Raw genomic sequence first — 25,956 nt, 5'->3', positions numbered from 1 at the left:
GGTGGTGTGGGTGTTGGTGGTGTTGGTGTTGGTGGTATTGGTGTTGGTGGTGATGGTGTTGGTGTTGTTGGTGGTGGTGGTGATGGTGTTGGTGGTGTGGGTGTTGGTGTTGGTGTAGGTGGTGTTGGTGGTGTGGGTGGTGGTGTTGGTGGTGGTGTTGGTGTTGGTGTAGGTGGTGTTGGTGTTGGTGTAGGTGGTGTTGGTGTTGGTGTTGGTGGTGTAGGTGGTGTTGGTGGTGTTGGTGGTGTTGGTGTTGGTGGTGTAGGTGGTGTTGGTGGTGTTGGTGTTGGTGGTGTGGGTGGTGTTGGTGGTGTTGGTGTAGGTGTTGGTGGTGTTGGTGGTAGTGTTGGTGTTGGTGGTGTAGGTGGTGTTGGTGGTGTTGGTGGTGTTGGTGGTGTAGGTGGTGTTGGTGGTGTTGGTGGTGAGGGTTTGTGTTGGTGTTGGTGTGGGTGGTGTTGGTGTGGGTGGTGTTGGTGTTGGTGTGGGTGGTGTTGGTGGTGTAGGTGGTGTGGGTGGTGTTGGTGTGGGTGGTGTTGGTGTTGGTGGTGTTGGTGTTGGTGGTGTTGGTGTGGGTGGTGTTGGTGTAGGTGTTGGTGGTGTGGGTGGTGTTGGTGGTGTTGGTGGTGGTGTTGGTGTTGATGTTGGTGGTGGTGTTGGTGTGGGTGGTTTGGGTGTAGGTGGTGTTGGTGGTGTTGGTTGTGTTGGTGTTGGTGGTGTTGGTGTTGGGTGTTGGTGGTGGTGGTGTTGGTTGTGTTGGTGTTGGTGGTGTTGGTGGTGGTGGTGGTGGTGTTGGTGTTGGTGTTTGTGTTGGTGGTGTTGGAGTTTAGTGTTGGTGGTGGTGTTGGTGTTGGTGGTGTGGGTGTTGGTGGTGTTGGTGGTGTAGGTGGTGTTGGTGTTGGTGGTGTTGGTGGTGGTGTTGGTGTTGTTGGTGTTGGTGGTGTAGGTGGTGTTGGTGGTGTTGGTGTTGGTGTTGGTGGTGTTGGTGTTGGTGGTGTTGGTGTTGGTGGTGTAGGTGGTGTTGGTGGTGTTGGTGTTGGTGGTGTTGGTGTTGGTGTTGGTGGTGTAGGTGGTGGTGATGGTGATGGTGTTGGTGTTGGTGGTGTTGGTATTGGTGGTGTTGGTGTTGGTGGTGTTGGTGGTGTTGGTGTTGGTGGTGTTGGTGGTGTTGGTGTTGGTGTTGGTGGTGTTGGTGGTGTTGGTGTTGGTGGTGTTGGTGGTATTGGTGTTGGTGGTGTTGGTGGTGTTGGTGTTGGTGTTGGTGGTGTTGGTGGTGGTGGTATTGGTGGTGTTGGTGGTGTTGGTGTTGGTGGTGTTGGTGGTGTTGGTGGTGTTGGTGTTGGTGGTGTTGGTATTGGTGGTGTTGGTGGTAGTGTTGGTGGTGGTGTTGGTGTTGGTGGTGTTGGTGGTGGTGGTGTTGGTGGTGTTGGTGGTGTAGGTGGTGTTGGTGGTGTTGGTGTTGTGGGTGGTGTTGGTGGTGTTGGTGGTGTTGGTGTTGGTGTTTTATTTAACACATGCTCTGGGGGCTGTCAGGGAGACTAACTGGGATCCTATTTTGACCCCAAATCCTAATGGGGTCTCACCCTAAAATTAGGTCACATATACAACATGCATAATTGATTACTGAAACGAGTTTCCAGTTTAGACAACAAACATAGAAATGCATAATTTTGTAAGGTAAACATCTCTTAACCCGCATTTCAACAACGGTAACCGTAGTACATAAAACTAAACTCAATCAAACTGTGCACAGCCATGCATAACATACAACATACCTCTTCGTTTGTGCCTATCTGTCCATCCTAAGACTAAAGAAAGGAAGAAAATATAAACCCACGAATTTGCAACACACATAAACTGTCCTCTCCTTGCATGCTGTTTCCAGGAGTATTTTCCATCTTCTGATTTACTATACTAGTGTGTGTAGATAGTCAGGGTCATTTAAAAGAAACATATTACTAAAATAAAATACTATATTAATAATGCAGTCATTTCTTCTTTGAACAAAATTATACCACAAACAGTTGACTTCATAAACCCAGGAAAGATTATTCGTTTCAACATAAGGACGTCTGCTGGTTTGATTTTGTTTCACTGCACAACAGGAAACCATTTACGACAATATTTTATGTCAGTTTATCGCCAAAATAAGGCATTAAAGCCGTAATTCATCATCTTCCCAAGGCAAGGGAGTTACGGGTAACTGACTTTAAAAGTCAAGTTTCCACCCTTGCTGAGACTTGGCTGGAATTCCTTAGCTTGATAGTAGCGCCACCAGTGGCTTTTACGACTTATATCCCTTCTATGCCTCTCCTATGGACCAATCAGATTCCACCTCTCATATCACTTGCATTTGCTTCAAACAAAATGGTGACGATCTGATTTATAGTCATGATCTTTATTGTGATAAAACGAATCTTACATTACGAAGTGCATCAGATCATGTGAGCACTTTGATTAAAAATATGTAAATAGCTATGAATCGAGCTAGCGGTGCACATGCTTTGCAAATCCTGCATTCGATCCAAAATCTGCATGATAGTTTACGAACCAGATTTCAATTTTGTTGAGCGATTTTTGGTCTATGCATAGACTCGTTAGTCCAGCCAAAATGTAACTCAATAATACCAGCCTAGTTCGGCAAGGGTGGAAACTGGACTTTTATAGTCAGTTATATCACTTGCCTCTGGAAGATGTAATTCATAGGCTAAACTCGAATAATTAAATATACTGCATGATATACCAAACAGAAAGTTAACTAATTCACATTTTAGGACAGATCGCGTACTGCTTACAGCAAGGTGAAAGAGAGCAGTACCACAAAATTCTCGAAACTATGACATCACTGCATTGTTAAGACATGGGACCCACGTGGGACTTCATTGAGAGAAGATACCTGCACATAAGACATTGAGGGAGACACAAAAATACTTCTTATTATCCTTTTCATGAAATATTTGCACACTAACATATTAGAAGTTATCCTGTTTCCTAAGCCTCGTAGATGAATGTTTATCCTTGTGTGGTTTTAACTATTATAGTCACTTTTATGAAAACTGTGAAGACGGAAAGTGATTTACCAACACGCTTCTACAGTAAAGTGTGAATTTGTCGTGGAAGTTAATATAATTAAACTCACACTAACCCACTTTTTTGTTCACATGAAACTTTAAAAAAATCAAGCTTTTAGTATGGGGATGGATATAATCAAGTATTCCAGCAATATCACGGCGGGGGACACCAGAAATGGGCTTCACACATTGTACCCATGTCGGGAATCGAACCCGGGTCTTCGGCGTGACGGGCGAACGCTTTAACCACTAGGCTCCCCGACCGCCCCTAGAAAAAGTTAAATACTCAGAATACCCATCTTCCCGAGGCAAGGGAGTTAACTGACTGTAAAAGTCCAAGTTCCACCCTTGCCAAACTAGGCTGGAATTTCTGGCCTTTATCGTAGCGCGACCAGTGGTTACAAGTTATGTCTGTTCTATGTCCCTCCATTTACATATGCTTCAAACAAAATGGTTGCGACAAGTCAGGACGATCTGACCGATAATCAAATACTATTTTGTAATAAAAAGGGTTGTATTTCGAGTACCTTGATTAAAAACATGAAAAGATTTGGAAAACATCTGTTGATGCCAAGTTGGCGGTACTAATGCTTTGCAAATCCTGCAATTAACCAAAATCTGAACAGCAGTTTACAAATCAGGTGTTGATTATGTTACGTGATTTTGATTGGACTATACATTGACTCGTTAGTCCAGCCAAAATATAACTCCATAATTCCAGCCGAGTTTGGCAAGGCTAGTCACAGACCGATAAAATTTCAATTTGATAGATGGTTTGTTTAAGTTGTCTATCTACTGACCGATAGAAAGCACATGTTTCACAATTTTCATGATAAAACAGTAAATAGTAAAGGTTACTCCTACTTACGTTTTCGATTTTAATGTGATGATAATATTATCGTTGGATCATATGTTTTTGGACATCACACATTTTCTAACACAATTACTTGCACTTTAACAAGTGCAAAAATTGAAATACTCGGATGATGGCTTGTTTTTAAGACAAAGTTGTCTTTCATAAGAGAGTGAGATGTTTAACACTTGTTCATGTGACTAGTGCGAAAACTACGAATGTTTCTTAAGCATCCAAAAAACAGTAACATGGGGATGGATATATGCTCTATTAATGTGTTACATTAGCAATAATGTCTTGTTTTTTCAACAAAAGGAGAGTTTAACATGGGGAAAGAGTCAGACATTGCATCCTTGTGACAGTTGTCCTTGTGACGTTTATGGCAGTATTGCTCCCAGACTCATCAGGTAGCCAGGTGTGACAAAGTTATGCCAGATTTTAAACAAATACTGATTTAACTTTGAAATTTTACTGCATCCGCTATTTTTGTTTATTTGACTTATTGACTTTTGCCATTGACTTATTACATTTCTTGGGTTCAAGTCATTTACCTATGTACAGCCTTTTATGTCAAAATCACTGTCATGAGAGTGTATAAGTTTATGTGGCTCTTAGCATTATTCCAGCAAATGAGAGACAAATTCCACACAGCAGAAATGGGCTTGACACATTGTACCTATGTGGGGAACTGAACCAAGATCTTTGGTGTGATGAGTGACACTTTAACCACTAGGCTACCTCACTGAACAGACTGATCAGAAATAGTGAGTGAGTTTTGGTTTTACGCCGCTTTTAGCAATATTCCAGCAATATCACGGCTGGGGACACCAGAAATTGGCTTCACACATTGTACCCATGTCGGGAATCGAACCCAGGTCTTCGGCGTGACGAGCAAACGCTTTAACCACTAGGCTACCCGACCACCCCCTGATCATAGATAAAAAGTCATAACATGGTTACACACATGAAAACTAGGAATAATTTCAAAGGACCTTTTGTGTCTTCTGATAAACATGGGAAACTATCAAGTCGATGCAAATAATAAACTTTCACTAAAAACACAATATATAAATAAACAATTCAAAGATTTCAACTGAAGTTTCAGAGTGAATTAATAGGAACCTGCTTCAAGGTGGCTGCTGAGATAGTGGAAGATAATGTGACACCACCTCGTAGGTCGATCCTGGAGGGAGGTGAAAATATGTTTCGTGGGCAGCTTTTTTGTGAGAATCACTTCATCCTGATCAAACAGCATGTCAAAGAGAGCACATTTTGATGTGTATGACAATCTCTCAGTTTCTGGAATACCTTTTCGTTTATTTGGCTCCAGTGGTGAATCTGGTCCAATGAGTTTGTCCAATCGGATTAGCAGCTTGTTGGTTTCTACGACGAAATGGTCGACACGAGCATCACGAACTCCTTTGAAGGCGTCAGTGTGGCTACGGGTAGCCCCTGAATCAGTAATGTTTAGCTAACAATATTTAGATGACAAACGAAAATAATCAGTTGAAACTGAATTAAAAGATTCCTGTTTTCCATCAAAATCTGTTTGGAAAATGCACTCAAATGGCACATAAATGTGTTTAACATTGGGTTTTAAGTCTTCACACGTAAACTGTTCCAAGCAACACATTGAGACATAGCATGTTGAGCCAACTGTAAACAAAGAAACTGAAACCACATCCCTAGAAAGGAATATTAGATATTAAATGAAAACAAACAGCATCACTTGGTCCTGTGACACTTCACATAATTACCTGGCAGGCCAATCTGGAGCATACCACATCATATCTAGTGGTACCATGACATGACATGCTTCTCAGGGGAATCCCATGACACATATTGCCTATACAGGGATCCCATGACATATCATACCCATCTAGGGATCCCATGACTTATCATGCCTATCTAGGGATCCCATGACATAGCATGCCGATCTAGGGATCCCATGACATATCATGCCTATCTAGGGATCCCATGACACATATTGCCTATACAGGGATCCATGACATATCATGCCTATCTAGGGATCCCATGACATATCATGCCTATCTATTGATCCCATGACATATCATGCCTATCTAGGGATCCCATGACATATCATGCCGATCTAGGGATCCCATGACATATCAGGTCTATCTAGGGTTATCATGACATATCATGCCTACCTAGGGATCTCATGACATATCACACCTATCTAGGGATCCCATTGCATAGCATGCCGATCTAGGGATCCCATGACATATCATGCCTATCTAGGGATCCCATGACACATATTGCCTATACAGGGATCCATGACTTATCATGCCTATCTAGGGATCCCATGACATATCATGCCTATCTAGGGATCCCATGACATGACATGCCTATCTAGGGATCCCATGACACATATTGCCTATACAGGGATCCATGACATATCATGCCGATCTAGGGATCCCATGACATAGCATGCCTATCTAGGGATCCCATGACACATATTGCCTATACAGGGATCCATGACATATCATGCCTATCTAGGGATCCCATGACATATCATGCCTATCTATTGATCCCATGACATATCATGCCTATCTAGGGATCCCATGACATATCATGCCGATCTAGGGATCCCATGACATATCAGGTCTATCTAGGGTTATCATGACATATCATGCCTACCTAGGGATCTCATGACATATCACACCTATCTAGGGATCCCATTGCATAGCATGCCGATCTAGGGATCCCATGACATATCATGCCTATCTAGGGATCCCATGACACATATTGCCTATACAGGGATCCATGACTTATCATGCCTATCTAGGGATCCCATGACATATCATGCCTATCTAGGGATCCCATGACATGACATGCCTATCTAGGGATCCCATGACACATATTGCCTATACAGGGATCCATGACATATCAAGCCTATCTAGGGATCCCATGACATAGCATGCCTATCTAGGGATCCCATGACACATATTGCCTATACAGGGATCCCATGACATATCATGCCTATCTAGGGATCCCATGACATATCATGCCTATCTATTGATCCCATGACTTATCATGCCTATCTAGGGATCCCATGACATATCATGCCTATCTAGGGATCCCATGACATAGCATGCCTATCTAGGGATCCCATGACATATCATGCCGATCTAGGGATCTCATGACATATCACACCTATCTAGGGATCCCATGACATAGCATGCCGATCTAGGGATCCCATGACATATCATGCCTATCTAGGGATCCCATGACACATATTGCCTATACAGGGATCCATGACTTATCATGCCTATCTAGGGATCCCATGACATATCATGCCTATCTAGGGATCCCATGACATGACATGCCTATCTAGGGATCCCATGACACATATTGCCTATACAGGGATCCATGACATATCATGCCTTTCTAGGGATCCCATGACACATATTGCCTATACAGGGATCCCATGACACATATTGCCTATACAGGGATCCATGACATATCATGCCTATCTATTGATCCCATGACTTATCATGCCTATCTAGGGATCCCATGACATATCATGCCTATCTAGGGATCCCATGACATAGCATGCCTATCTAGGGATCCCATGACATATCATGCCGATCTAGGGATCTCATGACATATCACACCTATCTAGGGATCCCATGACATATCATGTCTATCTAGGGATCTCATGACATATCACACCTATCTAGGGATCCCATGACATATCAGGCCTATCTAGCAATCCCATGACATATGATGCCTATGTAGGATCCCATGACATATCATGCAGATTTTGGGATCCCATGACATATCATGCGTATCTTGGGATCCCATGACATATCGCGCATTTCTAGCAATCCCATTACATATCGCGGCTGTCTAGCGATCCCATGACATATAATGCCTATCTAGCTAACCCATGACATATCAGGCATATCTAGCAATCCCATGACATATCAGGCCTATCTAGCGATCCCATGACATATCAGGCCTATATGATATAACAGGATATAATGACAGTACCTATGCCTCACATGCTATGTCAAGCCCAGTTTGGCGTGCTGTATGAGGCCACATTGGTGAGACAAAAATGTCACTTTTTATACCATATTTTGCTTTTGAACTGGTCCTGCAAATGCAGGTCATCTGTTGACAACTTGACTGACCTGGGTCCTGGGGCTCCCACCATGAAACATCTGACCCAGCTGGGTAGAGAGAAAAATAAGAGTTGCCCCCACTTTGACTGTCACCCGTGCTGGAATAACCATGTTCCTTTTCTCCTAGAATCTTTTTCTTAGCCTTGTCAAAGAATCCTTCAACAGAGAAATAGACACACAAATTTAGTCATTACTTTGCCTAACAACAGATGTAGTGTTTTACTTTCTACAGCCTGAACCAGTTTAGTTTCTTGTCAAGTCAAGCAAGTGGGGGAAATAAAGATACATAGAGAAATGATGCTTGGGTCTACCTGACGTAAATTTCTGAAGAAGAAAAAAACTTTTAAAAGTAAGGTCTTAAGAAAAATACAGATAAAATAGTTGTTAACAAAAATGACACTCATCAATCAAACACAGTATCTATTATCACTGCTCCAAATAAAGTGAGTGAGTTAAAGTTTAACGTCACATCGGCAATATTTCAGCCATATCGTGACGAGCTCCAAATAATGGGGTACTAACATCAGAGCTCCTGTATTGTCATCCATAATTTCAAACACAGATTACTTATGGGACATTTTACTTTTTATGTGAGGTTGGCTAATCTGTAAAACGAAGAAAATATATTCATCGGACTCAACATACCAAATGAAAAATTAGAATAATAGATAATATTTTGCAAAAGAAACCATGTCAAACAGTAATGAGGCATTAGTGACGTGTAAATTTATATGTCGCAATTGTCAGTAGCAGTAAAGACGTATATAGATATACCGTATTCAACGTAATAAGCGCCCAGGGCGCTCTCAAAATTAGGAATAGGGGGCTCTTATTAGAATATTATTTTGGTGAAAAAAACAGAGTTGAAAGATACATTTCGTGGTTTATGCTGACAGCCTGAAATGTTTATGTAGGACAGATATATTCTTCCAGAATTAAATTCCCCATAACTAAGGGTGCATATAATAACACACGAGTGTGTATTATCAAGAATAGATAAGTCTAGTGTACATTGATCAATTGGAAGGGGTGCTAATTGGGATTGTCCACTAGCCAATATCTTAGCAAATATCGCCGTGGGCGCTTATTATAGTGGGTTGCTTATTACGTCGAATACGGTACGTCTTTGGTGGCAGCAAGTGATTGAAGTGTTGGTAAAATGTTGAGTGCGGTCGGAGTGCAGCGACTGTTTAGAGTTATCTGCCCCTGGTTGTTTACAAACATGGCAGGCTTAATCAGTCCTGAAGTTTCAGGATGGGACAATTACTAGAAGGATGGCTATATGACAGCAAAGAAATGCGATTCGAGGCCTTTTTCACATCTGTGTACAATTTATCAATTTTCTTGAAAAATAGTGAGAAGACATTAAACATGTTAAAATATTACCCTTCAGCTGTTGAAATACTGCCTTATCTTCTGATGAATGAGCCTGCTCAAAGTGGTCCTGCAGTTGAGTGACTGTTCCGAAATCCTTCATGCACATGGGGCACAGGAAGCCCTCCTTGATGTCTGTTGTCTCCGACATGGCCGCCATGTTTCTGCAGGCACTGTTACACATGAGACAACGTCAAGGTGAAGATGATATAGTTTACAACATGATCAGGTGAAGGCCTGAACTTAAATCGTTCAAGTTTTTGAAACAGGTTCAAGATCAACAACGTGTACTATGAATAAATTAGATTCCTCCAAGCAGGGATCCAACTTTTAAAATTTGACAATTAGATCCCTAAGGGCGCAGCCAACATGGTCTAACTGTCAAATTTTAAAAGTTGGATCCCGGCTTGGAGGGATATACTGTAAACAGCTATATTTCTGCGCCGTTAAAATATTGCGAATACCACACCAAAGACAATACTGCGATGAGATATTTTTGCGAGTTGCCGTGTTGAGATGACCCCTCGATTACCAAACAATAGCAGCTTCTCTCCGAAGCTAGTTAATCTGAGTTGGTCGGAATGTTGACCGGAAGAGATTGCAAGGGGTAACAGTGACACTAATTGGTCTGTTTACACTGTCATTTGTGATGTATTGTGTGACCATTCTGCATTCATTTGTGTTTTTAACTTATTGAGTAACTTGTGGTTTTGGTTGATGATTTCAACATTTGATGACGTGTTGCAATGAATAAAGTATGTAAGTATTACTTATATTATTTTTGCGTTTTTAATTTTTGCGATTGAGTCTCGTTCGCAAAACTCGCAATAATAAAACGGTCGCAAAAAATTCCCTGTTTACAGTAATTCATTTAAAACATGTCCAACATTTATAGCACCTAAAATGCTTATAAAACATTGTTTTGTTAAAGGTATTTTGAAAGATATTCAGGAACTCTATGCTCAACTGTGAGAACACTGTGTGAGTTGGCCCTGCGTGAAGCACGTGAAATGTGTTCCCCGAGCCTTTCGTACATGCACCTCGCACTTTGCCGACGTGGGTCAAGAAATGCATGTCCCAGGGCAAGTACACCATTCGATTTGGACCAACTCGAGCATATTACTTGCCCATGTTGATAGGCCTGTTATGAGCAAATTTAGCCCTGATCAAGATAATAGTAATTTCTTTTCTGTCTGTTCGTTTGGTTGAACGAAAAGCTTCAAAATCACAAGTACTGTACAAATACTAGAATGCATAGGGTAACATACTGTATAAAAATTGCATAACACACATTTCGCAGTTGATAAAGGGATAAGCAATTGGTACTGATGTAAGTAAATATTAAGTTATTAATTTTACACCCTTACTCCCATGTCGCCGTGGCAGAAGATTACATTCGTTAGCCTTCTGTGCGGACTTCATGGGTTCAAATCCTGCTGGTGACAAATGTTTTTCATGAAATTGTTCTATCATCACGACAAATGATAGGGGAAAAAATAAGTTCTGTCATTGCCAACAGGTGTTAATTTAGTTAGTTAGACCACGGTCAAAGACAAAAGAGGCATGGTTTAAATATGATTATAATGACGAGACTGTGTTGACTCAGAGAGAGTATCCTGTACATAGATGCAGTTGATATGTTGTATTGTGGACAGGTTGACCTCATTGTGTACATATCTAAGAATTGACTAAACACTGCTAAATGGACTGTGTGGTCAGGCTTGATGACTTGGTTGATGGCTTGTTACCGTACACTGACCGTCTTGGACCTCAATCATTATGACAATCACTGTTTACCTGGTCCCGAATGAGTTATTTACAGGGTACTGTGTTGTAGAAGAAATCTTGCTCACTGTGGCATTAAACAACAAACAAACAAAAGAAATCATTCCGAAATATGTTCAAGGGCCATGTAGCCAAATGTTGCATAAACAAATTATTTTTGAGCCAAGCTTCCTGAACAAGCTGACCAGTTGCATATCTTAGCAACATGCATGTTGCTCAGTCTGAGCTGCGTTATCTGATTTATGACACTGTGCTCAGTACGAGTTGAGCAATAAAAAACAAGGTATTTCTCCTGTTATCTACTGATAAGTAGCCCTTTGTGGATTCCAGTGTAGTAAAACAGCCCCATCAACATTTATTCGGACTGGGACAAGTCCAAATTTACTACGCTACCCAACCCAGGTACCCACTGCAGGCCTCAAGAGTTGGGTACAAAATGTCTAATTGGGAATTGTTTTAAAGGAGCCCTGGCAAAAAGTATTTAGAAACACATAAAAAAACAATCTTATCATGCCAATACTTAAATTGACTGAAGCTTTATCTTTACTCAAACATGTACTATACAAGTCAGAAAGAATGTGTGCATTGTCAGAAAGAAATGAAAACAACAGTGACTTTAAGTGAAACCAGAATTCAGTGTTCCTGCTGGCTTTTGAAACTGCCAGTCCTGGTGAACTGTCAACTCAAAAAATTACCAGTCCCCCCTAATTTTTGTTAATCCCAACTTTCAATAAATAGAAAAACGTATAATTCCTTCAATACCATGTTCAATGCAATGACGTCATCTCTGCAATAACATTGTTAGATCTACACGTCATTCACACAAAGTTCAGTCACAACTTTCTCTCTTATTTTTGAATATTTGAGACAAAGTCGCTACACATATTTAACCTTGAAGCAAGGCAAAATGTTATTTCTTCCCACTAAAAGTAGACAAGGGGAAACCCTGTTGGTAACAGACAAGCTGTCTTCGTTCGGAAAATTTTGAATATTGCTCATAAAATAATGTTTTGTTCAACAACAAAGATTTTTATAAGGTACTATATTTGCCGGTCCACAGGGACTGGCAGTACATGAATTACCGGTCCAAGCGTAATTATACTGGTTAAATACTGGATATTACCCGTAAATGGGAACACTGGAATTGTTGTCATTAAACAATTGATCCTGTGACTAACCACTGGTCAGGTAGACATGTAGGTACCTGGGTCCTACTCAGTAGCCACCCGACTCGAGTGCAGGAGTCACCCGTGGCAGACTTGACATTTATGATCTGATACTGCTGCCTGCAAGAGCCCTCCACCTGACATTGTGCTATCTATACAGGAAAATGATAGGCTACTGTTGCTGTTACAGAAGTGTCTCCAGTCCAGGTTAAATTGTCCTTACATCATACCATATACTGTCTCTGAAATATACACTAGCGTTTTGAAGAGGTCAACATGTATTTCTGATATGTGCAAAACATATATTTGTAATCAAAGTCTACACGAAAAAACAAAAACTTCTACGATAACCATCTGTTTTATGAATCACTCACTTCAACTGTCAAATGATCAATCGTTTCCCAAGAAGATAGCCTAGACCTTTTACTGTTACTATTTCAAGAATTAAATTCCAATTTATCGTATTCACCATTCATGAATACAACCATGGGTTATTCTACATGAACAACATAGTGATGAACGTGCACGATACCTGAAGCAGAGTCTTCAAGTCAACATCACTGACATTCCTCCACTCATCAACTCAAGTCGTCTCATTTCTGGAGGCGTCGCCTGTAAATGTTTTGCAATTAGAAACAGGTAATTATAGCGTAATCTGTTGTATATTTTATTGAAAACTATATGCACACAGCAAATGATATATAGCTAAAGTATAAAATTAATATTTTACGCATCTTTCCTATTATATCCAATCATATTTGTAAACACATATTGTTCGATACTACTATTAGTGCCGGACCTGTTCAGAGTTCACTTCCGGTGTGCTAGCCGGGCAGAAAGTTATCATCATGGGGGGAACTGGTAGCACAAGACGGTTAGTCGTGGAAGAAATTGATGGCGATGGTGTTGTCAAGGTATGGTGATACAGTAGACCATATTTAACTGTTTGTATTCTAATTTGTAGCTTCGCAAGACCTCAATATCGAAGGCAGAAGGTTTGTCATTGGGGCACCTGCTGTGACCTACGGAAGGTTTTTACCACACGAGAATAACCAGTCACATTGAAAACACAAAAGCAGGTCTTGTTTATTTGCCATAAACATGACATTGTTGGGAGTAGTGCACTTTACCGGGGGACTTTTTCAGATCCAATTAGCGCTGTGGGCTCGAACGCGCTTCACCGGCTCACGGGCTTGCGTTAATTAGCCGACGCTTTACCACTGGACCACAAGCGCTATCACATGTAATCAGTGCTCGTTTAACGTGTTATTACCACCCCATTAACAAGCATGCGTTATTCAGAAAACAATGAATTGCGCATGCATGTGACGTTACTGTCTGCTCTCCTATCAATTTTTTCTTGAAACCACACCCGCCATTGTTTATGTCAACATGACCGACCAATCGGATTAAATGTATTAACGCTTGAAAAGGTAGGAAATTATGGCTAGCCCTTGCCCAAAGCAAGCTAACCCTCAGGACCGAAAAGGGGTGTTGGATTGTAAAGATGTGTTAGTTTCCCTTAGACCGAAAACGGGTGTTGGGTCATAAAGACGTGTTAGTTTCCCTTAGACCGAAAACAGGTCTTGGATCGTAAAGACGTGTAAGTTTCCCTAAGACCGAAAACGGGTGTTGGATCGTGAAGCGAGAGTCACCGGAGCGTGAGGCACGGTAACAGTATAGTGAGACAGTGGCAGCACTATAGCGTGGTAATTGACTGGATGGTAGAGCTCGCTCTGCGCCCGGTAAACTGCATTGTTGCCCATGCCTTGTTTTTTTAAAACAATCAAGCAAATGCATATTCATGATATCTAGATAACAACAGGTAAATGTAAGTGGGAATTAGAGACAGCTGATACAACTGATATGCAGTTTCCGAAGATCGTCGCAAGCTACCAACAGCCCAAATACCACGCTATTGCGCTATCACTGTCTCACTGTTCCATTACAGTGGCTTGCACTTGTCTTAGGGAGCGATCCAACATCCCTTTTTGATCTCAGGGACCTGACACACCTTTTCGATCCAACACCCCTTTTCAATCCTCAGGGTTAGCCTGGTTAGGACTAGGGTTAGCCATAAATTCTTGCCTTTTCACAGTGTTTCCAATAAGCCAATGTGGATAATCCTATTATAGTAGTCTGTTTTAACATGTTTCGTTGCTTGATTTTCCTATTTTGATAGACAAGGGCAGGCCTGGCTTCCCAAAGATGAATGGAGAGGGTCTGACCTCAGTAACAATATTCATTGTTTACTTAATTGTGCATGCATGTTAATGAGGTGCTATTGACCCGTTAGACAAGCACCAGTTGGCCCAGTGGTAGAGTGTCAGCTTATTAATGTACAAAGTAGCCAAGCCGGTTAACCGGCAAATTGAGTTTGAGCCCCATTAATTTGATCTAAAAAGTGCACCCGGTAAAGTGTACCACTCCCATAATTAATTATACAATACCCATGAAGATGTGGGTTAGAATTGGTCTTTAGGTGAGGTGAAATGGGGTTTAATGTTTGTCTATCTACCAAATGTAAAGATTGCTTTCTCAATATTCTTCTAAATTATTTTCATGGGTTTGGCATAATATTACCATGATTGCTCAATGCACATTTCACCACCCCTTTCAAGTACCAGAGATGAACTGTGTGGTAATGGCATTTTAACCCCAACCATGACAACGTACATGTATCCTTGCAGTTTGATTTGTATCACAATACAGACGGACGATACTACTGATATCACGATACACCACATCAAATAGTAGGAACTGAACAAATCACTGAAATACAGCTCTAAAACCTCTTTCTTCATACGTTTATGTATTGTTATCTCAAAAACGTTTACAAACAAAACCACAAGAACAAAACAGTTCCAAGTGAAGGGATGGTTAATAAATGTAACAGTCGGTGCATCCTGACCCACCACATCCTTATGTCCTGCCATGCCTACAGGTGGCGCTATGCTACTTCTGCCATTACGGGAGGTAACTCTATCAGTTCCTGTTCTATTTATAGCATATTACATCTCACTAACTTACGATACAAGTATCAATGATATTGTACATATCAGTGAATTGTTACAGCCCTAGTGTTCAACATGTTTAACTTATATCAGTTGTCTTTATTTTGCTTCAGATATCGGAATCAGTTGTACGGAGACTGAAAGGAGAGTCTGAACCGGAGGGAGCCTCGAGCAGTCAATCCAGTTCCAGTAAGAGACATGACTACTTTACATGCCAATACCATGAATACCATGATATTACTCTGCTGACTTTACATGCCAATACCATGAAAACCATGATATCACTCTGCTATATTTACATGCCAATACCATGAATACTATGATATTACTCTGCTAACTTTACATGCCAATACCATGAATACCATGATATTACTCTGCTAACTTTACATGCCAATACCATGAATACCATGATATCACTCTGCTAACTTTACATGCCAATACCATGAATACCATGATATCACTCTGCTAACTTTACATGCCAATACCATGAATACCATGATATTACTCTGCTGACTTTACATGCCAATACCATGAATACTATGATATTACTCTGCTGACTTTACATGCCAGTACCATGAATACCATGATATTACTCTGCTAACTTTACATGCCAGTACCAGGAATACCATGATATTACTCTGCTAACTTTACATGCCAGTACCATGAATACCATGATATTACTCTGCTAACTTTACATGCCAATACCATGAATACCATGATATCACTCTGCTAACTTAACATGCCAATACCATGAATACCATGATATCACTCTGCTAACTTTACATGCCAATACCATGAATACCATGATATCACTCTGCTAACTTTACATGCCAATACCATGAATACCATGATATTACTCTGCTAACTATACATGCCAATACCATGAATACCATGATATTACTCTGCTAACTTTACATGCCAATACCATGAATACCATGACATTACCCTGCTAACTTTACATGCCAGTACCATGAATACCATGATATTACTCTGCTAACTATACATGCCAATACCATGAATACCATGATATTACTCTGCTTACTTTACATGCCAATACCATGAATACCATGACATTACCCTGCTAACTTTGCATCACAGTTGGTCTGGTATTGTTTATTAGTATAACAAAACATGGTTAACATTCAATATTCTGTGCCAGATAATCTTCCTAGACTGAAAGAAATTTGACATGAGCAGGGAATGGGTACCCGATGTGTGAGGCAGATGTAAAAACCCTCTAGCGTCCGTAGGCAGTTTGGGTTGTAGACTCCCCAGGGAGTTGAGAATGATAAATTGGTTGCAAACAGATCCCATGGTCAGGGAACAAATAAAATGGCATTTGAGCAGATAGTAGTACCTGGATACCTCTAGCAATAATGATAATGATAATAATAATGATAATGATATGATCCAATTCTGATTCAGTCACATGCAACTTCTGTAATCCTAAACTGTGCCTTTCACGCTGTGAGGATTCTAGAGCAGAATAGGTCCCCATTTTCCAGGATTGTTGTAAGATATGACTAAAAGAGGGTTGGACGGATACAGTAAGTGTATGTCTTCAGCAATAGAAACTAACAGTTTTAACCCACTAGTCCTTATAATGATAACATATAGCCAAACTCTAAGAAAGGGCAATTTTCTACAAGTCTTTATGATACCTTGACTATTGGGCAGTTTGGCAAGGACTATAGGACTAGGGCCAATTTCTAAGTCTGGTCATTGTGTGGGTTGTTGCTGAATTGTGCCCAGACTATATTACTGGTACTTGAATACTGCTGTGATATAGCTTGAAGATTGCAGTCTGTGTTTTTAAGAACATTCACTCACTCACAATGTTGACAGTATATTGTCGTTAAAATTGAGATGAGGCTGATTCAGTAGGTGCCCCTCATCAGCATGTTCAGTGTAGGTCAGTGTCATTAGGTCATGAGTTATTGCTATTTTGATCTAGATTTGTGGAAACAGACCCTTAAAGATCCAGGGTAGGATTGGTCTTCAGCAACCCATGCTTGTCAGAAACATGATAAAAGGCAACTATGCTTGTTGTAAGAGGCGACTAACGTGACCGGGTGGTCAGGCTCGCTGACTTGGTTGATGCATGCTATCGTATCCCAATTGTGTAGATCTATGCTCATGATGTCAATCACTGGATTGTCTGGTCAAGACTCGATTTTTTACAGACAGCTGTCATATAGCTAGAACTGTGGAAACAACTTGGACTTTTAATGGACAGACGGTTTATCTCACACCTCACGAAATTCTATTTGCAACATGGTTGTTGATGATTGCTTGTTGTTCATAGTGTCAATCACTGGTTTAATAAATTACTTAAACTGAATTTGACTATTTATCAAAACAATATTCTTCTCTTTTATTTCAGAGAGTGCACCACGCCCAGAGGTATGTATTGTTGACACTCACTCACTCACTCACTCACTCACTCACTTTTGTCTCATTGGTGATTTAGATTAAAAAAATTAATCAATCACTTTAGAACAAAGACAGGTATTTTAAGAATAAATGAAGCCATTGTATCTTCTTGTCATTCGTGGTACATGTCCCTCTCACTCACTCACTCACTCACTCACTCACTCACTCACAGAAGCAAGTTGAATCCAGAATTGTATCAATATTAAACTCCCACACAAATGATACTATAGAAATTATGTTGTCCAACACAATAATATAATGCATTGATAATGCTTAAAGTTTTGTGACAATGTATTTAGAAGGGTAACAGTTATGAGAGGCCCAACTATCACTTCAACTTTGACCGGGATTATGAGTCATCACATCCTCAAGTCGTGGTTCATAGTTCACCATTGTCAACCGCTTGTTTTTTAAGGCCTGACATTTGTTAATTTTGAATACAGATTTACACAATACACTTTACAAATATAGGAATAGGATTATTGCTTGTCATGTTTGTTGTTGATACTGATATGAAATATATTTTTCAAATGAATGTACAAATTGTCTGATGACAGTTATGTTCTCCAAAATTAACTCTTTTTATATAGAGTAAGATCATGGCAGCATGGGCTGTTTGCAAAAGCAGTTTAAATTCTGCTGATGACTTTCTATTTCGAACACCAGTTCGGGGGGCACGGGGGGCCCAGTCATCTAAGGCGCCGCGATTCGCTGTGCAGAGCTGCGTCCCTTGGGCACGCCAGTAACCTATGATTGTGGGTTCGAATCCCGGTTAGCCCCGATTATGTTATTAGGTTTGTCAGCACCATACCCATGCTTGTGGGTTTCACCGAAGTGGTAAACATCTGAGACCTGCATCACATCAGGCTTTCCTCCAACATTAAGCTGACATGCCGCGATATAACTGGAATACTGTTAAAAGTGGCGATAAACCCAACTCACTCACTCACACACTCACTCTAGCACCAGTTGTCAAATGATTTCTGTTATCGCCTCCTACAATGATGTTTCCCTGCTGATGGTGGCTGACATCTGTGTTGCAGAGGGTGTTCCTGCCTCCCCCTCCCCCTCAGTATGGCCAGGCCAGGATAGACTCCAAGAAAGCAGTCCAAGAAGTAGAGGCCTTCTACCAGCAGAAGCTTAGACAGCTAGAGGAAAGAGTAAGTTTTACATCTTGTACAAATCGGGGCAAATGTGATCCACTCTTCTAAGGTGCTGGAAGAGTTGCATGCCTTAATGCCAGAAATCTATGATCACTGATGATTGTGGGTTTAAATCTCAGATTCGCCCTGTTAGAATAGGTCTTCAGCAACCCATGCTGTAAGAGGCGACGTTGCTTCCTGTATCAGGCAACTAACGGGATCGGGTGGTCAGACTCGCTGACTTGGTTGATGCATGTCATCGTATCCCAATTGCATGGATCAATGCTGATGACATCAATCACTGGATTGCCTGGTCCAGACTCGATTATTTTTCAGACCGCCTTCATATAGATTGAATACTGCTGAGTGTGGCATTATACAACAAACAAACAAATTAAACAGACCCGCTAGGGGTTTGGCGGTCATCATATCCCAATTGCATGGATCAATGCTCATGATGTCAGTCACTGGATTGTCTGGTCCAGACACGATTATTTACAGACAGCTGTCATATAGCCGGAATATTGCTGAGTGCGGCGTTAAACAACAAACAGATTAGCGCCAATCATGTTTCTAGGTTGTTGTTTCCCATGTTCATTGGTTTCTCCGAAGTGGCAAATGCCAAGAACTGTATCACTTATGGCTTTCATCACACATCAAGCTGACATGCTGCATTAAAGTTAAATCTTGTCTTTCGCAATGTCTCTCATAGATTTTTACCATCCAGTTATGTTCTTTGCCTGATTTGGCTGTACAGTATTTACAGGCTTCCATGGTACACATGATAAAGCTGGATATAGACGGAGCTCCAGATAAGCTGTGTATCTGCGTGAAATACGCATCAGAAATGCAGAAATACGCAGTAAAATATAATCCAAGCGTATCAAATACGCAACGAACATTACAGATACGCTACAAAAATAAAACATGTGCGTATCATCAAACTATTGTGAAGTAACCCTGTGTATTCGATTAGCAAATCAGCAACTTATTTTGAATTATAAACGGGCATTCCGTCAACCTTGCCAAACTCCACGATGACAGTTACATCATGATCATTTGCCATCACACTTTCTTGTGGAAGTATCGTGGTATTTTTGAGTCCTATAAAGCTCTCGAACCCACACGACACCAGTTTGGAGGGACTAGATGAATAGTGTTTTTAAATATTTAACTTAAATACCCACATCTGTAAAAACTAGTGGGTAACAGAAATTTGAATACGCAGATTGAATTACTGATACCCAATGATTTTAAAATGCATGGGTAAAATACCCACAACACCAAAAGTTTATCTGGAGCTCTGTATAGATTTAGTATGTAGGAATGTTGCTGATCACTGGACACACAACAGATGAACTAAAGACAAACACTTACTTTTCAAATTTACATTTTATTATTTCTCATGCTGATTGATCAGTATAGATATTCTAATAATACCCCGACCTGAAAAGGTCAGAGGTATATAGTTATACCAAGGTTCCATCCGTCCGTCCGTCCGTCCGTCCGAAAACTTTGTCTGCGCGATTTCTCTTAAACTATTCAGTGGATTCATCTCAAACTTAGTACATATAATCTGTGTCATATGGAGGGGTGCAGTCAAAAGAAAAAAACCTTTTTATTACCGGGGTAATTTTCTTTTTTTTAATGAATTTTTCAAACCCTAACCCTATCCATTATTTAATTTGAAACTACTGACACACTAGGCGGGTCGGGGTATTAGTGAGCCACGCTCACTTTTGCCCTTGTTGTGTTCTTGAAATGGATATTGCGTGTGTTATCAGTGCATCGTGGTGCCGTGCAATCTCATTAAAATCAGATCTTGGTGCTCGTACCGCCACACGTAGATCTGAGGACATCCAACTACGGTCACACGTCAAAATGACGTTTCACTAACTTGGACCTACAAACAAGAAGTCAACATTAGCCATTCAGAAAGCAGCTTTCTCTAGCTTTACATCACTAGTTTCAAACTGGCAACTTCCGTTCCAGGCTATGCTTTGAAAACTATTTTAAAAATGTTCTTGATTCAAAATATGAAAGAGAACCAAAGAAAATTTGGGAATGTCGATTAGATGACTGAGATTTTAATGGCAGTACTTTCCACGGGTTAGGGAAAGTCTCTTTTGTTTCAAATGTTTATCCCATTGAAGCGAGAGATAGACGATGATTTTGATGGATTGGTTGTAGAGCCTCGTTAAGCGTCGTTCGGAATAACTTATGTTAACCCTTTCCAGGTTGAATGATTAGAAAACACATTCCAAGAGTCACTTTCCAAATCTGGTAAGCAGCTCTTTGATTGGCCAGACAAAAAGTCCTTCTGATGTGACCCGTAAGGGGATGTCCTCAGATCTTTGTTTAGTTGCAGAGAGAACTACGATCTGATTTTAATGAGATTGTGGTGCCATCCATTGTTGATGACGTCATAAGTTGTAAAACTCTTATCCTTGTATTAAGGGAGTCATATTTTTTTTAAAGGGGCTGTCAGGTAGCCTAGTGGTTAAAGCGTTTGCTCGTCACGCCAAAGATTCGGGTTTAATTCCTGACATCGGTACAATGTGTGAAGCCCATTTCTAGTGTCCCCCGTCGTGATAATGCTAAAACTTTTAGCAATAGTAAAAGCAGCTTGAAACCATACTCACTCACTCACTCACTCACTGACTCACTCACTCTTAAACTTAAAACATATACAGACTTCATAAGTAATGTTGTTATCATTCATTCATGAATGGATATAAAGCTCAATTAGATTGTGAAAGTTTGTTTGTTTGACATTAACACATATGAATGCAATCTAGATTGGCCAGTTTTGAAACTTGGTGTCATCTAAAAGGATCCAAGATAATCATCTTGAATATCATATAAAACAAAGATGTTTTTGAGTCAATGCGGTCAACATTTCTCTGAAAAGGAAACTTAAGCTGATTATTGTCTTGTTTGTCTTCAGAATGCAACACTACAGAAAATAACAAATGAGCAGTTTGCCAAGGCAGTCCAGGAGGTTGAACAGAAGTTTTTGTAAGTCATCGTAAAACAATCCTGCCCTCTGTTTTTCAGTTTAATTGATGTCTTGAGGATTCTGTGGCAGGGAAGCTCTCCAGTACTGTACCCCTAGTTTTCCAATGACCAATCATGAATAAGCATAATAATACTGCGAGTGTGGCGTTAAACAACAAACTAACAAATAAAACTGACCCGCTAGGGGCTTGGCAGTTATCGTATCTCAATTGCATGGATCAATGCTCATGACATCAGTCACTGGATCGTCTGGTCCAGACTCGATTATTTACAGACAGCCGTCATATAGCCGGAATATTGCTGAGTGCGGCGTTAAACAACAAACAGATTCGCCCCAATCATGTTTCCAGGTTCTTCTTTCCCATGTTCATTGGTTTCTGCGAAGTGGCAAATGCCAAGAAATGTATCACTTATGGCTTTCATCACACATCAAGCTGACATACTGCATTAAGTCAAATCTTTGTCTTTCGCAAATGTCTCTCAAAGTTTTTTACCACCCAGTTATGTTCCTTGCCTGGATTTACATCAAGTATTTAGCATGTTCAGAGAATTCATTATCAGTGTCAATTCACTGCTGGGGGAACAGAGGCACATTTGAACAAAGTCCAGAGCTACAAATTGCGTAAAATACCCCCCCCCCCCCCCCCCCCCCAAAAAAAAAAAAAAATTTTTTTTTTTTCAAAACCCAATTACTTTCAATTAACTTGCGTACAGAACCATGTGCATTAAATGAAACACTCATGTATGAAAACAGCATGCGTGAATATCCAATGAAGCTTTTCCAAAACACAATTACGAGCTAATTTACTTTCCGAGTCAGGCCAAGTCAAGATGGTACTTGTTGTTACCCCTACTATTACAATAGCTATTATACTGTCTTGATTGTTGTGATGTTTGTGTTATTACAGGAAACAGACTGGTTCCCCAGTGTGTCAGGACCTACAGAGTCGAGTGTACAACTGTTACGTGGACAACCCTAAATACACCCTTAGATGTTCAGCTGATGTTAGAGCATTTTCATTATGTGTAGAGACAGCTAGACAGGTAGGGTATTATATGTGGTCTATACAGTCAGGTCTCATTAATCTGACACTCGTTAATGCGACAATCGGCTTAGCAGACACTCATGATGGGAACCGATTATATTTAGTGGTATTTAGACCCGTTAATCCGACAGTCTCGCACTCTGACACAGACACACCTAATTTGCAACGAATTACCAAAATCACTCGGTCAGCCTCGTTAATCCAATGTACTCTGTGGTCATCAGCCCGTGAGTACACAGCCTGTGTTTTGATGCGAGACAAGTCGGCTGGTAGCTGCATATTACAACGGCTGCAGAGATAAACTTGCTTAACAATAACAATAAACAACTAATGCTTTAAATAAACAAAACAGGATTTATCACATGCTTCGATTACCTCAGTCTCATTAAAATCAGATACACTATTGCAGAGGACATCCCATTACAGGTCATGTCAGAATGACCTTTCGCGAACTATTACCCGACCAATGAAATGACTAACAGGAAGTCGACATTAGCAACTAAGAAAGAACCTTTCTTGAGCTTTTGCAGTACCAGTTTCAGACAGGCCACTCCATTTCAAGATTATGCTTTTTAAAGTATTTTTAATCAGTCACACAGCCCGTAACAGTTGTTTTGTGTTAAGCTTTAAAGGTTGCATGATTAGAAAACATATTCCACTAACAATGTAACATAAAATATGAATATTTAATTTTTAATTTTTTTAATTACGTGTTTGTATTGTTATCACGAACGTTGATGCTACTTAATATTGTTTATCTGACATAGTCTTTAATCCGACATAATCATATGCAATCAACCATGTCTTATTACTTATTAACGTTGATGACTTGTTGATGACAGATAAATAGTTGGATACATTCCACCACTGCCTGGGTGCAGGGTGGGGCAGTGGGTCGTGTGTTCTCTTCCCCTGATGGTTATGTATCTTAACAGGGTTTTGGGCGGTCGGGTAGCCTAGCGGTTAAGGCGTTCGCGGTGAAAACTCGGGTTCCAATCCCGACATGGGTACAATGTGTGAAGCCCATTTCTGGTGTCCTCCGCCGTTATCTTGCTGGAATATTGCTAAAAACGGTGTAAAACCAAACTCACTCATTTAACAGGGTTTTAATTACTTTTTAACTCTGATGGTCCAGTGGACTTCGTTATTCATAATTCTCAGGATACGAGGGTCCCCTATCTCAGACTTTAAAGTTCTTACTTAAATAGTAATCAATAGCTAAATAGTAATAAAAACTTTAATATTTATTAAGAGAATGGGACTTTTGAACCAAACACAGCATTTTATATTAGCTTTCCTGTAGAATGTTTACTTTCTCTGTGTCCCCTTGGATGCCTTTAGGGATGTCAGAATTACCTGGATGATGGGTTTCACCTAGGTGGCAACACCTGCCTGTCAGGGTTTCCTCATACTCTAGGTAGACTTGCTGTGACATAACTGAAATATTGTTCAAAGTGATTTCACCCACCCATAAAATTTATTGAGGGGCAATCAAATTGTAAAACAGCCAGTACCTAGACTATTGTAGATTGATGGACTTGTCAATAATAAATGTTGCTGACGACAGTGTATAAAATGCCCGTCACTCAACTGTCCTTATAACAATTACCTTAATTAATTAATGACATTGCTGTTTATGTTTTTAAACAACCCTATTTCCAAATATTGATGATAATGAAAATTATGATTATGTAATGTCATCAAAGGTGCCACAAATAGCTGTTACAGAAACCTATGATCGTGGCACGAATCTCTGATACGCCCTCACTAGTTTTAGGCTAAAAAACATAATAGTCCGGGTTCTCAGGCACAGCCTCCATCATCATAGAGTCTGCCGCACGCTTCGTTTTTTATTTCCATTTTCCAATTTAAAAAAATAAATCCAAATCATGAATCCTTAAACACAATGCCATCCAATATAGCACACAGTTACTTCCCTTTACATACGCACTGCTTTACTGTGCACCTTGTGTTATGGTAATGGGGCCAATAGGAGTTTGTATGTTTGTTTATGTAGGGAGCCCTTTCCCAGGTTGATGGGACACAACAGTTTATTTGGTTACATTCTAGTTTGAACAAGCACAAAAAAAAAACTGTCTTCCCGCACTATATTTCCAAAAGTCATTGTCTGAGAAGCAATTCATTTATTTTTTTAAGCCTTGGTAGCCCATCATTGGTGGCATGGCTGTAGTGTTGCATCAGCCCAGGATGCTGAAAGTCGGTGGTTCAATCCCCTGGCCACGTCATACCAAAAGACGTTAAAAGATGGTACTTGTTGTTACCCTGCCTGGCACTCGGCAAAAAGGGGCTAAAACAAGGACTGGTCAGCTCAGTCAGTATACTGTGTCTGAGTGGGGTAGCCATGATATTCTGTGGCATGGTATTTCAGAGGGCTAGCACTTTAAAACCATCGCAAGTCCAGCCTACATATAGTACAAGCAGCCACACAGACACATACATCGTTATGTGTAGGTGAAATCATCTTGAACGCAACGTTAAACCCAATTACACCTCCCCTCACATTTCTTCCACATCTTCTATTGTAATTTGAAAGTTTTTATTTTTCTCTTTTTCAGAATGCCTTATCAAGGAAGGGCTGATGCGGCAATCATGAGTGCTTATTTGTTATGGTCAGAGTGTGTGTTTTTTTAAAGCCTAGATGTCGGAGGTCCTACCATTTTCGAAATCATATTGAGAACACTGCATCGATGGCTCATTCATTAGCTAACACACCATTGGAAGTATGGAGAAGTAGACCTGTGATCCTCGTATACAAGGGTGTTATGTATCATCAGAGAACTTGTGCCTGGTATATTAAAGAAAAACACTGAATGTAGTGATATCTGATACTTGTAAATATTTGTTATTCATCCTAAAGGGTTTGTGCCATTAAATCAAATATATGGGAA

General features: G+C 40.4%; 2 protein-coding genes across 3 annotated transcripts in view; one reads left to right on the top strand and one right to left on the bottom strand.

Moving 5' to 3' along the window:
• LOC139445080 (rabenosyn-5-like) overlaps positions 1-12,987 on the bottom strand; it is a 30,195-nt gene extending 17,208 nt beyond the window's left edge. The window contains exons 1-5 of one of the 2 annotated variants that reach the window (XM_071226162.1): positions 12,927-12,987; positions 9,456-9,616; positions 8,079-8,225; positions 5,230-5,373; positions 1,773-1,805 (exon numbers count right to left, since the gene is read on the bottom strand). In XM_071226162.1, the coding sequence (XP_071082263.1) occupies positions 1,773-1,805; positions 5,230-5,373; positions 8,079-8,225; positions 9,456-9,603 (472 nt within the window). In that variant the 5' untranslated portion in view covers positions 9,604-9,616; positions 12,927-12,987. The remainder of the gene's footprint in view (positions 1-1,772; positions 1,806-5,229; positions 5,374-8,078; positions 8,226-9,455; positions 9,617-12,926) is intronic. The other variant, XM_071226163.1, reaches the window with a different exon arrangement.
• A 226-nt stretch (positions 12,988-13,213) lies between these two features.
• On the top strand, positions 13,214-25,956 carry LOC139445674 (MICOS complex subunit MIC19-like). The gene is made up of 7 exons (XM_071226865.1): positions 13,214-13,308; positions 15,522-15,597; positions 17,792-17,811; positions 18,885-19,001; positions 21,931-22,001; positions 22,910-23,045; positions 25,624-25,956. The coding sequence occupies exons 1-7, from the start codon at positions 13,243-13,245 to the stop codon at positions 25,645-25,647; spliced, it is 510 nt and encodes a 169-aa protein (XP_071082966.1). The 5' UTR covers positions 13,214-13,242; the 3' UTR covers positions 25,648-25,956.

Source organism: Haliotis cracherodii, unplaced genomic scaffold (assembly GCF_022045235.1).
Source record: "Haliotis cracherodii isolate W230 unplaced genomic scaffold, xgHalCrac1.p SCAF_6, whole genome shotgun sequence".
Classification (NCBI taxonomy): domain Eukaryota; kingdom Metazoa; phylum Mollusca; class Gastropoda; order Lepetellida; family Haliotidae; genus Haliotis; species Haliotis cracherodii.
This window is presented reverse-complemented; position numbering and strand designations above follow the sequence as displayed.

What these genes read in the sequence shown, in the direction of transcription:
- LOC139445674 (XM_071226865.1), top strand. Translation starts at nt 13,243, where the DNA reads ATGGGGGGAACTGGTAGCACAAGACGGTTAGTCGTGGAAGAAATTGAT. An exon ending in GAGCAGTCAATCCAGTTCCA is followed by an intron (nt 15,598 to 17,791) that starts GTAAGAGACATG and finishes CTTTTATTTCAG; the next exon opens with AGAGTGCACCACGCCCAGAG. An exon ending in AGAGTGCACCACGCCCAGAG is followed by an intron (nt 17,812 to 18,884) that starts GTATGTATTGTT and finishes TCTGTGTTGCAG; the next exon opens with AGGGTGTTCCTGCCTCCCCC.